Consider the following 13,084-nt stretch of genomic DNA (forward strand, 5'->3'; position numbering starts at 1 on the left):
CAAGAGTGCACTAAGGAAACAATCATTGCAAGTGTGTTTATCTACCATGTATGAACTGTTTTATCGTGTATCTTTTATGGTTTTTTAAACTTAATAAAGATTAATGAATGAATGAAGAAACTCTGAATTTGCACAAATGGGTTAAGGGCCAAAGTCTGATCATAAGGAAAAAGACATTGAAGGCTGGGGAGGTAGGGGGGCTGTTTTAACAATGTTTTTTCATTTACTGTAATGAATTTAATTAATCGAACAATTAATAAACTCATTCTTTCCTCATTCCTGTGTTTACTTGAGGGAGTGTGTGTAAGTGTGAATGTGTGTGTACGTGAAAGCAAGTGTGTGGGTGAAAGTAAAGGTCAAAGGGCGTGTGATGTCATTTCCGCTACCCCTGGCAGTTTGGTGAATTGACATCTAGGCCTGAACAGTGAATGCTTTGAGTTCCCTATTGCTCTTTTTGCTAGAGGGTTCTTACCAGTGTGCTCCGGCTGGTGATTGGAAAGGGGGAGCGTGTAGACGGTCTTGGTCATTGAGTGATCCAGGTCAGAGTCTGACGTTCTCAGCACGGGTGCCCTTCCGGTCCTGCTGCTCTCTGAGGATGTCACAGGAATTTGGCAAAACTTCCCTGTGAAGGTCGGTGGACAAAGGCACTGGTCCTTCTTGATGCAGACTCCACCGTTCTTGCACAGCAAGGGACAGAGAACTAGAAAACAAAACAGAGGAGCCTGTTAATATTGTTTTTAAAAATCGAAACCTGATATCATCAGTTACTGTCCAAGCAATTTCCAGAAAACGCAAAGTGCAACGTTGGAGATGGGAGATGTTTCTCAGCTGCTCTGAATTTCTAGTAAGCAGAAGACACACAAGTGATGGACGGAATGCGAACAAATCAAAACATTCACCCCCCGTCAAGAGATCTGAGTTAAATCCATTGTTCTTTTGCTCACCATGCCACCCCAGTTTAGACCCAGCCATATGCAAATCAGTCTTTCCCAAGTTCCTCATGGGAACAGTCAAGTCTGAACTGCCAAGCCATGCCCTCCCTGGACCAGAAACAAGCATCCTAGGACCAGTTTCAAGTAAGTCTATTACAAATCTTCCCATATCCAGCTGCTTCTTGAATATCACAAACCTGTTAGGAAATTCCCAATGTTATTCCTACCACTCAGCCACCTCTGTGCAGATACACAATTAGTGACTAGGAAGAAACTCAGCAGCCGAACAATCACTATATACTTCCAGCGTGTGGCTGGTGGCATTGATGATGTACATCTTTAGGACACTATGGGGCCCATTAGGATGTAGGGCGGATCGCCACCGCCATGCCCTACATCCTAGCCCGCCCGCCACCCATTTCCCCCGTCATATTAGTATGGCGGGGGGACCGCGGCGGACGGGAAGACCGTCCACCGCTTTTACGCCCGGTCGACGGAAAAGGGTTTCTTATGGTGGCGGTGTCTGCTAGACACCGCCATCCATATCAGGATGTAGGCGGGAGAGAACCTATCCGTGGCGGCGAAAGGCAAGCGTTTTTTGAGTTTGGGGGCCCATTGCGGGCCCCCAGGATGTTTGGGGGGACACATGCGGGGTACCTATGATACCCCCCCTTCATGTGCATGCACAACTGCCACGTTGTGCATGCACATGCACGACATGCATTTTTGGCATTGTTGCAGGCGGTGCTGAACCCACCGCCCGCCACAATGTTAAAAATGCAGGATGCGCCCGCCAATGTGGCGGGCGCATCCTAATGTCACTCACGGGACCCCCGCATATATGGCGGGCGGTCCCTTTTACCGTGAGTATGGCGGGTGGACCTAATGATGCCCTATGTCTCCAGTGTCATCATTAGTGAAGCAAGTGCAGAAACACTGGGGCTCAGGGAGAAGGGGAGGGATAAAGGAGGAGGGGTTGGGTCACTCCACCACAATTATAGTGATCATATATTGCTCTCTTTAATATGTAATATTATCGTTTACTGTCCAGATGCGGAGGGGGGTTGATTGTTTGTATTAGGGTCCATAGCACTCTTACTTCAATAAATACCGGAGATCCAGCTCCAGTGGGTGTGGCCGGTTCGCACGGCCTCCTGAACTTGGAGGCATTTAGGTGATGCTGTTGCGAGTGTGACTTGACCCAGCAACCCACTGTGGATGACATTTCTTTTAAAATCAGTGTGGTTTTCGCAACAGGCTCATTGAAGCAACACTAAGTGGGACTTCGGAGTCCAGGAGGCCGTGCGAACCGGCCACACCCACTGGGGCTGGATCTCCGGTATTTATTGAAGTACACTGCTGTTGTGCATTTCCACCATGAAGAATGCCTTTGATAAAGTGCAGAGTGCACGAAACGCGTCAGCTTTTGATCTAGTCCCCAGGTCCCAGCTATGGGCAGTTTTTAAAAAACTGGGTCTATCTGAAGAAATTTTAACATTACTGATGAGGTTGCATGAAGCCAACTATGCCAAGATATAGTGGGGAGGGCAGGGAAAGGTTACCTCTGACTTCCCGGTTGAGCGTGGTGTCCGCCAAGGCTGCTCAATGGCTCCCACGCTTTTTACATTATATATTAATGGAGTTGTTGCCCGCATGTCATCAGTAAATATAGATGCTCCCACTCTAGCTGGCGTTAAGACACCGATTTTAATGTTTGCGGATGATACGCTGATTTTATCGAAGACCCAGAGTGGCTTGCAGCGTGCCCTATTAATTTTTGAGGAATTTTGTTTGGACCACGGCTTGGAAGTTAACGTGGCTAAAACCAAGCTCATGGTTTTTAATCTGCACCATAGTTTTAAAGGTAAACTTTTTATGAATGGAAAATCATTGGAGGTGGTCAAGGCCTTTACGTATTTAGGGATTCATGTGGCGAAAGATAATAAATGGGCCCAACATATAGACATCAGGCATAGACAACTTGCAGGAGCCTTAAACATGGAGCATAAAAAATCTTTAAAAAAGCCAATAAAGTCTGTACTCCAAGTTTATGAGGCCAAGGCTCTCAGCTCTGCGCTTTACGGCGCGGAGCTATGGGGGTTCGAGAAATTGGGGCCATTAATAATTTCTGAAAACAAGTTTTTTCGTAGTATCATTGGACTTCCTGTGAGTACTCCTTTGTTGCCACTTAGGTATGATCTTGGCAGTAAAGCTATTTCGGATCTAGAAAGGCTCCGCCCAATTTTATATTGGCGTAGGCTTTGGACTACTCCGGAGCTCCTGCATTACTCGGCAGGATTCTTGGATATTATTAAATCCGATGTTTTCCATAAAATTAACTGGTTAAATGAGCTCAGAGATAGTTTAGTAGGCCTGGGTATGCAAATGCTGTGGGAAAATCCAGAGACAGCTTCTTTCCCATCAAAAAAAGTTTTAAAGGAGATTTACTGAGAGAGGGTGGCATACCGAATCTGGAGTGGCACTGGTTCTTCAACTATGGCTGGAGGCTTCCTAGAGGCAAAGCTTATCCCCAGGCTAGAGCCTTATTGGGACGCCATTACTAAACCAGGGGATAGGAAGCTCTACTTCCAGCTCAGAGCAGGATCCCTACCCCTCAAGTCTTTGACCGGCAGGTGGGCTAGTGCAACTACCAGCATCTGCCCTGCATGTGGGGACCACAAGGAAACCATTGGTCATTTTCTATTTGTTTGTCCCGCCTATGTAATTCCAGGACGAGTCTGGTTAATCCCACTGTGTAAGTCTTTGGGTACTACTAGTAGTGCTGAAACTCTAAGAATCATATGCACTAGCACTTTATTGTCCATCTCAATAGCAACTGCCAAATATCTAGGATGGGCATGGGTGCTAAGACAGAAATTTTAGGCATTGACCGCTGATCGTGTGTTTGTTGGTTAGGAAGATTATTCTAGTTTGATTATGTAAAAACTTTTTAATTTAATTAGAACTATAAGTCATTTTGTATATAGCAATCGAGATGAACTTTTTAAATGATTGTTTAAGGATTGTGTTTTTATCTATTTGTATGCAATTTTTATATTTAATTTTTTTTTATTGATTGAGTATCTCTGAAATGTATGGAATGTTTATGCTTTTATGAGTCCATCTCGAATAAAGCTAAATTGACTGACTGACTGACTGAAAAGCTGTGTGTGATGCTTTACTCGCTACTGGACAGCCTTCATTAAATTCCTTTGGCATGATTTACCTGCGGCAAGGCTCTTTCATTGGGGTAACTCTCTTTGTTTGGTATACATATATATATACATATATATTTGGGTGGGTGTGGGGGTGTGAGAATGTGGGGGTGTGCACACTACAAGACCACCAGATTAAATTACACATTTATTTTTTTAGGCATTGGGAGATTGAGTGATTTTACAGAATTTCAGTAAATTCAGCCAAAGTTGGGGCTCAATCTTGTTTCTGCAGGTCCATGGTCAGCAGCTCGTCTGTTAAGCTAAATCTCCTCCCTCTCATTTAATGCTACTTACTGTTTGGATGTATAATTTTGCTTCCACTCTAGTGCTTTCAAGGAACTGCATGAACTACTTTACAACTATTGTATTGTATTTCTGTCTATATAGTACTTACTACCCCGGACAAGGTGTTGAAGTGTCTTACACTGTGCAGCACTCTGTTCCAGATCCCAAGGTTAGTGGTTATCCCAGTGTTATTGGTGGTCCTGATCCTTTTGGCAGGGTTATCCCCAAACGTTTTGCCTGCCTCCCATATTTTTCTATTTCCTTTTTGCTGGTTTTAGCACTCTGGGCACTTTACCACTGCTAACCAGTGATAAAGTGCATATGCTCTCTTACTAAATTGTATTGGCTACTGGTTTATCCATGATTGGCATATTTGATTTACTAGTAACTCCCTAGTAAATTGCACCAGATGTGCCCAGAGCCTGGAAATCAAATGCTACCAGTGGACCCGCAGTACTGATTGTTTTGAGCACCGCATCACCAAAATCTGTGATGCTCCGCTCCAACTCCGACACAGCGGGATTTTTCACGCATCATCCCTGGGCGCCGATTCCTTCATCGACGTTGCCCAACAGTAAGGAACAAAGGACGCTTGTCTGGAGAGTGATGCATAACCTCCCCTTCTAGTAAGGAACCAAATAAACACCTCCCCTGTATAGCAGTAAGGAACCAACTCATCACCTCCCCTGCATAGCAGAAAGGAACCGACGCAGCACTTTGTTATTCCAGTGCCTCATCTCCCCTCTGCCTTGCATGGTCTTTGAGTTTTGACGCATCCAAAGCACTTTGTGCTAAAAGGAATGCATCCATTGATTTCTATGGATTGAATTTATTTTACCTTTGAAAAGTTATATCTTTACTTGTACATGTTGGATTTTTGTCGTTTTGGTCTTGTTTTATTCAGATAAATATTGGCTATTTTTATAAATTGGTGTGGACTCCTTTTGTAGTGTTATCACTGTGTTGCTGTGTATGTATGTACAAATGCTTTACACATTGCCTCTGAGATAAGCCAGACTGCTCGTGCCAAGCTACCAAGGGGGTGAGCAGGGGTTATCTTACCTGTGTGACTCCTTTACAATGACAAGAGTGAGGGTTACTACTTGGACAGGGTGCAAACCACTGCCAACTAGAGACCCATTTGTAACAGATATTGTTTATTAGTATTTGTTGGGATTACTCTTGTACATTCTAGCAAACCAATATAGCATTCACTTCAGTTTCTTTATAGTAGATTAAAGTAATAGGAGTTAGATGTGATCATTATTGAGGTATGGGGTTTATGTAAGTACATGCCGATGTTTGATGGAGTTAAAAGATCGGCTAAACGAGATTTGGTACTGTTCCAAAAAAGGAGATGTTGCAATGTTTGAAATGAGTTGTGGGCAATTTGCAGAGATATATTTATAGAGATTAAAGTAACCGTGCATGTGACCAAGAGAAGGTTGTAGAGGTGTGCAGCGGATGGAAAGGATGGAGAGAGCCATTTGAAAGGAAACAGGGGAGGTGACCATCAGAAGTTATAAGTAAAGATCAGTTTTTCATGTGTGATTTTAGGACTATAGAGGACATTTTTTGAGATACAATGTAATTTGAGGCAGCACTTAGAATGAAACAACATGATTTGAATGTAAAAATAGTGCTATAATAGGAACCTCAATAGATGCTAGAGTAAGGTGAGTAGTCTGTCCACTGCTAAGTTACCACCAGATCACTATTTCAGCAAGGAAAACTGATCAGCTCAGGGGTTGGAAGCGTAAAGTAAGACTAGTTGCAAACACTGAAAGAAAATTCTGCAAATGCTGGAGTAAATGTCTTCTGATGTTCATCCTCAAGGTTTGGCTCCCAGTATTAATCATAAAGCCCAGTGAGATCCAGTTCGGATGCCTCTTGTTTGACATGCCACAAGATGGAGGGTGAAGTCAGATTCCACAGACAGTGGAATCGCCCCGAGCGTGGCAGGATTGTATGTACACAACTTTGAACGCACCCATATCGCCACTGACACCAACCCCTTCAGCCATCACATCTTGAACTGGCACAGATACATAGATGACATTTTAGTCATCTGGCAGGGATCCCAGATTGACTTAGACAGATTCATGTCCTGGCTCAACGAAAGGGACCCATATCTGAGGTTCACTAGCACAGCTAGCAACCAACAGCTCCCATTCCTGGACCTAGATATTAGAGTCAAAGATGGGACATTGGTCACCAAAACCTATTACAAACCCACTGCAAGGAACTCATTGCTCCATTTCACGAGCTTTCACCCCCGTCCACTCAGAGAGAACCTGCCATATGGCCAGTTTCTTCGTATACGTAGAAATTGCACCAGTATCACAGATTACAAACAACAATCTGGGAGCTTGGCAACCAAATTGGAAAATCGTGGCTACCCAAAAGCTATCATTCGTAAAACTCAGAAACGGGCCAGAAACCAAAACCGTGATGCCTTACTGAACAATGTTACCAAAGAGGACCAAGAACAACCCATCACTTGTGTCACCACCTACAACTCAGCGTCCAATGAGATAGCAAAGATCGTCAAAAAACACTGGAGAATAATCAACTCTGGACAGAGGACGTGGGACACCCCGAGATTTGCGTATAAATGATGCAATAATCTTAAAGATCAATTGGTCAGCACCAGACCCAGACCACCACAAAAACAACAAGCGAACACTGTCCTGAATGCATGGGGCCTACCTAAGGTCACGGGACATTACCCCTGCAATGACTGCAGCGTGTGCCACCTAACGACACACACTAAGACACTGGACCTGGAGCCCAACAAAACCTGGACCCAACGCAATCACACCAATTGCAACTCACGCAATGTGGTATACCTCCTCACATGCACATGTGGCCTCCGATATGTGGGGATGACGACACGCAAAGTCAAGACCAGAATAACGGAGCATCGCAGTACCATCAGATGCAAGAAAAATATCAGCAGACTGACCAATCACTTCATCATCCACTGCCACACACCCAATGACCTCAGCTGGACGGTCATTGAGCAAATTCCAGAGAGCACATTTGATAACGACAAAAAACTACTCAGTAAAGAACAGCGATGGATATATCGCCTTTCTACGGCAACCCAGGGCCTCAATGACGCAATCCCTTGGAACTCTTTGACATGCCCATGACTATTAAGAGCATACCAACATTTATCTCCTAGTAGAAGTCCCTCTTTGTACAATATCTCTCTGAGATAGAGCCCCACAGTTCCTATTACTGGTATAACGGTGCACCCATGATCATTTCATTAACATTTGGTGCTCGAGCAGAATACCTCCTCACATGTGCCAAGGAAATATCCCTGGCAACTGTTTAGCGCATCAACTGTTTAGCGCATTAACCAAACGCATCGCGCTATTGAGCCCCAGCAGTGGAAAACCAAGTGTCCCGCTCCCGCGCAGGCGCACTGACAGGCCCACACGCGCTTCCCACAACGCGCATGCGCAGAGAAGAGACCTACGCCCGCGCATGCGCACTGTCACCGGTGGCAACACGCATGCCCGAACGCGACCCATGTACAACAGAAAGCAGCCTAGCGCCCGCGTTAGCACCATGACTCAACAGTTTGCGTCTGTCTACTCTGTCCTCCCTCACACAGATGCTAGCAATCAACCAATTACCTATGGTATAAAACGCTTGGCGATACCGGCCACTCTGCACCGGTATGTGAAGGAGGCACAACAGGTCCAGAGCGGATCCTAACCAGAAAAGCTGTGAGTATAGCTGAACAACCATCACGACCACGGGTAAGCGCTACCTTCTCTCCCTTACAGGTCTCCTAATCATAGTGGCCAAAAACCTTTGTTCTTCACAGGGTCAACCCCCTGCCTCTTCACAACCATGAAGCACATTGCTGCTTAAACTAGCGTAAGCAACAACCTTGCGTCCTTTCTTCACAGATATGCACTATGGTTGTAATTACCGTGTTTTAGCCACTCCACTCCCGAACTACAAGTGCGAACCTCACCTTAATGGTACCACCAATACCATTACACTAATAGCCGCCTATAGCCTGCACAATTATCGCTATGAAGCCGGCTTTCAGATGTATACAATGCAGTACATTGAACTGACTCTTCCTTTCCCCCTGTATGTTCTGTCTTCGTCTTTTTTGTTACATGTACAGGTGTTCAGAGAAGGGAATCCCCCCTCTCACACATAGATAAACACTTTAGGGCGTGTATACACATAGTCTGAATAACACACCCACTAGTTTAAATCACATACACTTTATTTTACTTAGTCCTGAAGAAAGCCAGCTTATTCATAAGGCACTGGCTGAAACATGTTGACTTACCATGGATGTAGGAGGTCGTAACTTGCCACCAACATCCCACAGCCTTATTTTTAACCGCTGACAGTGGCCGAGGTATTAAAGTCTAATTTACCCACGGGTACTGGGACCACCGCCAAGCCGTTTTAACGCCACATTCACAACATCCATCACCGCACACTCAGCGACATACCAGCTCCGCTGTAATCAGGCGTCGAAGCACACCCGGGACACGCTAGGTGTCACTGTGTGGGCCCGATGATGAAGCATGCCACCAACTAGGTTGGTGGGTGAGGGCTTCATGAGCATACCAACCAGATGCTCTCATGACAAAACATACCTGAGTCATTTCTATTTCTAAATGCATAAGCTAGTCTTCTTTTGATTAACATTATATAAACCCCGGGGATAAGGACTAGCTTTCTGGTCCTCTCTCTCTCTCTTGATACGTAGTCAGTGGAAGTGTATTGCCTCCATTCCTGTGGGTGGAGATCCAGATACTGAGGTGAGGATCTCCCCAAAAAATGTATAGTAGCCATTGTTAGCACAGGGCTGCTGATAAGACTTCCTAAAGAACTTCCCTTTGTTAGATGGTAGGGGCGGTAGTGAAGAGTCTGTTTGTGGAAGGCGAAGGGCTCCCTTTTGGCGGGCCCAACCTTTTGTCTTTCTTAATCGCACTTATGGTGAGCTGATGACATGGATGTGCTGACACCTCATACCTCATTTGCCTCTGTTTTGGGTGCTCCTGGATGGAGACTACTCTGCTGTGAAGGGCATCAGTACTCAAAGGATGTGTCTGGGGGGCAGCCTGGCACAGAGTTTCAAACGGATTTTTTTCAGACTGTAGGATAGACCATAATGAGATAACTGGAGAGGAGAAAATATTTCCAAAGGAATGTATATTGTAAGTAGTTGGGATAAAAAAAATGATAAAATAAATATGTGTATGTATACACCAAGTCACGGAGGAATGGCTGTGGTGAAACTCGGCCACAGGCAGCGTGCAGGTTGTGGAAAAGCAGTGGAGGAGTAAACATACATAACTTTACTGCTTACACAGAAATTCAATTCATATGGAGACATTTCAGGTTTGCTGCATCTGCAGGTGGAATGGTGTTTTCTAGGTGTTAGACCCGGCTTCCTGGGCACCAGGGCACTCAGGGGTAACTGCGCTCCAATCGCATCAACTGGAGTGTTCCCTCACTGATGTCCTGGGGCCTCAGTACTAAAGGACCCAAAACTGGATAACCAAGTACTCCTCTCCAGCATTTGACTCTCTCAGGGTAGCGAGACAGAGCAGTCCAAGGCTTACTCAAGGAGGTGAGGTGGGGTTAGACATTCAGATTACAGTGTAAACCGTACCACCAGCTGATAAACTCAATGTCCAGTCAGTGCTTTACTTTTTATAAAAGAAAAGTACTTTAATACACATAAGATAATTATTCTACACATAAAACTAGGATAAACAGTGAAAACCAGAAGTCTCTACAACCCTCTGGGGCAGAGTTCTGACCCCGAACAGTATTATAGCGCCTAGACGCCAAGCACTATAAAAACATAGTTAACATGAAAACACACAGTAAGCATTGCATATTACAGATCATGTTACACAGGGCTGTTCTCATTCACTAGAGCCTTGATACCAAACTTTGTATTGAAAGGATATAGTTTCAGCATATGATGCAAAGTCAAAGGGTCGTGATCAGGCCCATAACCCCCCACCCAAAGCAACAGAAGTGCCCTCCCATTGTGAGTGAGGACACGGCTCTAGTGGTGTCAGGGATCTGATCAAAGATGCCGGATGTCTTGGCACAGTTTACTGGAGTCCCACTAGTCCAGTAGCCACTGGCTAGCTGAAGAAGGGTAGTGGCTGGGCAGAGTGCCAGTTCACCCTGATACCCTCAGAGTTCACAAAAAGAAAGGTGGGGTCTGCTTCACTGGCCTCTCTTCCCAGTTACTGCTTGTACAGGCTCCCACAGCGCAAGGGAGGAGCCTAGAGGGGATTTGCTCTCACCTTCAAAGACTAGAATCAAGCATCCACCTCTCTGGCTCTCGTCGTGTGCTGCAAGCTTCTTTCCACCAGCCTCTGTGATGTGCTGTAAGCTTCCTCTCCACACTGGGTGATGTGCCGCAAGCTTCCTTCCCACACCTTGGGCAGCTGTCTGTAATTTCCTTGGTCCAAAGCGAACGCTCATCCAAGCCTCACAAACAGCTGGTCCTAATGACCTTCCTTCCAGACCGCAGTGAACAGAGTCTTATCATCTGTCTTCACACCAGCGGGGTCCGTGCCTGGCTATCTTCTCTGTCATAGCCCAGTCTTTGAACAACAGCTGACCACTCAGGCCAGACATTTATCACCTCTGATTGATAGGCTCATCCAATCAGAGGGTCTGCTACTTTTTACACCTCCAATCACAGACCATTCACCGCGTGTTCAATGCATGGGTAAAGCATGTAGCAGGTCGTGTTCTGGTATCTAGCTGCGCCACTCTCTAGAGAGGAATTTTAATTAACTCCAGCCCAGGAGGCCCTGACAAGTGAGGGAGGGTCCTATCCACACAGTTAGTGCAGCTAAACCCAGATAAGAGCTGAGGGTCTCCCCCAGCCCACCAGGCCTTTCCAAGGAAATAGGGAGGGGGACGGGGGAGCTGGGATGTCCAGCAGGACAGCTCGCATTCCTCACACTGGCTCAAATCACCATTCTTCCCCTGTACACCCACGGGCTCTCAAACACACATCAGCCAGACAACGGCAACAGGCCCACAGGCATGGCAAACTGCACAGACTTGGTCAGGAGGGTGCCTAGGGACTCACCCCTCCTGACTATAGATTTATTGCTGCCACCACTGTCAGTCTACCACAGCCTTAATAGAGAGGGCAGTAGCCACTCTCTGAAAAATAGGGGTGCACTAGGCATGCCCCCTCGACCTCAGAGCCAAGCTCTAGGGTCTCAATCCAGGTAAACAGGGAGACCCTCAGTGGACATGTATGATTGTCATGCTCACTGAGGTAGGGATCTAGAAACTATACAGTAGCTTTTTGAGTGACTTGCCTGGAGATTAGCATAAGGCAGGGGAAGCACTCTCTCCAGAGACATGCAGGAAACTTCCCGTCCCAACACTAGGTATACCGTCACACTGGCAGAAATACATCTAAAAGCAGACAGTGGAAGTGTTTTGCAAGACATATTATGTAGTGTGGCAACTTATAAGAGCATTCCAAGCCATATGTGGTTAAATGTCTATCTATCTATCCCACTCACCAGGTGGAATTTTGAAGTATCCAAGTGATGGGTGCAACAGCCTGGACACTCTCAACCCAGAAGCCCATGTATATCCCCTCTCGGCCGGAGAGAGTCAAATGTCCACTCACCACACTTCTAGCAGCCTTAGGCGGCAGCCTTACGTTTGATCGTCCCTTCAGATACTGCGTAAGCCAGAATGCACTCAGCGCACCCAGAAGCTTTTACAACAGTAGCATTCGGAGACACATAGCAAGGTGAAATTCACAACTGGAGAAAGAAAGGGCCGACAAGAAGGTAGGGAACTTTTAGAGCCCTACCCATGAACAGGGAACCACTCACAGCAGCAGTGGCAGATTCCCAGAAGAGGGCAGGAAGCAAATAGCTTCATCGCTTTATCTCCCAACTGGGGGCACATAGAAAAGACAGCTTTGATTGAACATACTGCATGACAGGCTGCTACTTCCCATACAGCTGCAACAGAGATTCATTTTAGCGGACAAGTCAAGATGCACCATTCGTTATCCCCACAGGACTCCCTGCTGCCTTTCACAAGGGATGATTCCCTAGAAAGTCAGGTGAGCACTTAAAAGTTGTTGGCTGTTGAGTTAATGAGCACAAGATTTAATCACAACTCCCCTACATTGCCAGGCTGCCTGATCCTGGGCAGGTCTCCATATACTCCCCATCACCACCACACTTAAAATGATTGATCTGTCTAAAAAAAGTTCTACCACTAAAGTATCCATGGTAGCAAGCCCTATTTGAAAACAGTGCATGTGAATTTGTGGTGGTGCAGGAAGGGTGTCAAAGGCCTCAACGCAAGCAAGTCACTTCTGCAATATAGGAAAAACTGGAAAGATCTTGGAGCAAGGGGGGTTTAAAGAGGTGCACTCGACAACTGATCATTGCTATAACCTGTGAAACATAGGTCAGAAAGCTAGGAAAACTCGAGGCAGCCTGTTCTGGTGCTTTGTAGACTTCTGTTCCACCTTCGGCACAGCTAACCATGAAATCCTTTGGGATAAATTAAAAGGTGTGAATATCGCAAGAAATCTTTTAGCGATGCTCACGTAATTACACCATGGGAAGTTGGCAAAGACCGAAT

The 13,084-nt window shown here is 45.8% G+C and overlaps 1 protein-coding gene across 5 annotated transcripts in view; it reads right to left on the reverse strand.

Moving 5' to 3' along the window:
• LTBP4 (latent transforming growth factor beta binding protein 4) overlaps positions 1 to 13,084 on the reverse strand; it is a 1,311,633-nt gene that overhangs the window by 463,113 nt on the left and 835,436 nt on the right. For all 5 annotated transcript variants that reach the window (XM_078660636.1, XM_078660634.1, XM_078660635.1 and 2 more), the window contains one exon: positions 473 to 700. In XM_078660636.1, the coding sequence (XP_078516762.1) occupies positions 473 to 700 (228 nt within the window). The remainder of the gene's footprint in view (positions 1 to 472; positions 701 to 13,084) is intronic.

The sequence above is a fragment of the Lissotriton helveticus genome, chromosome 9 (genome assembly GCF_964261635.1).
Source record: "Lissotriton helveticus chromosome 9, aLisHel1.1, whole genome shotgun sequence".
NCBI lineage: Eukaryota > Metazoa > Chordata > Amphibia > Caudata > Salamandridae > Lissotriton > Lissotriton helveticus.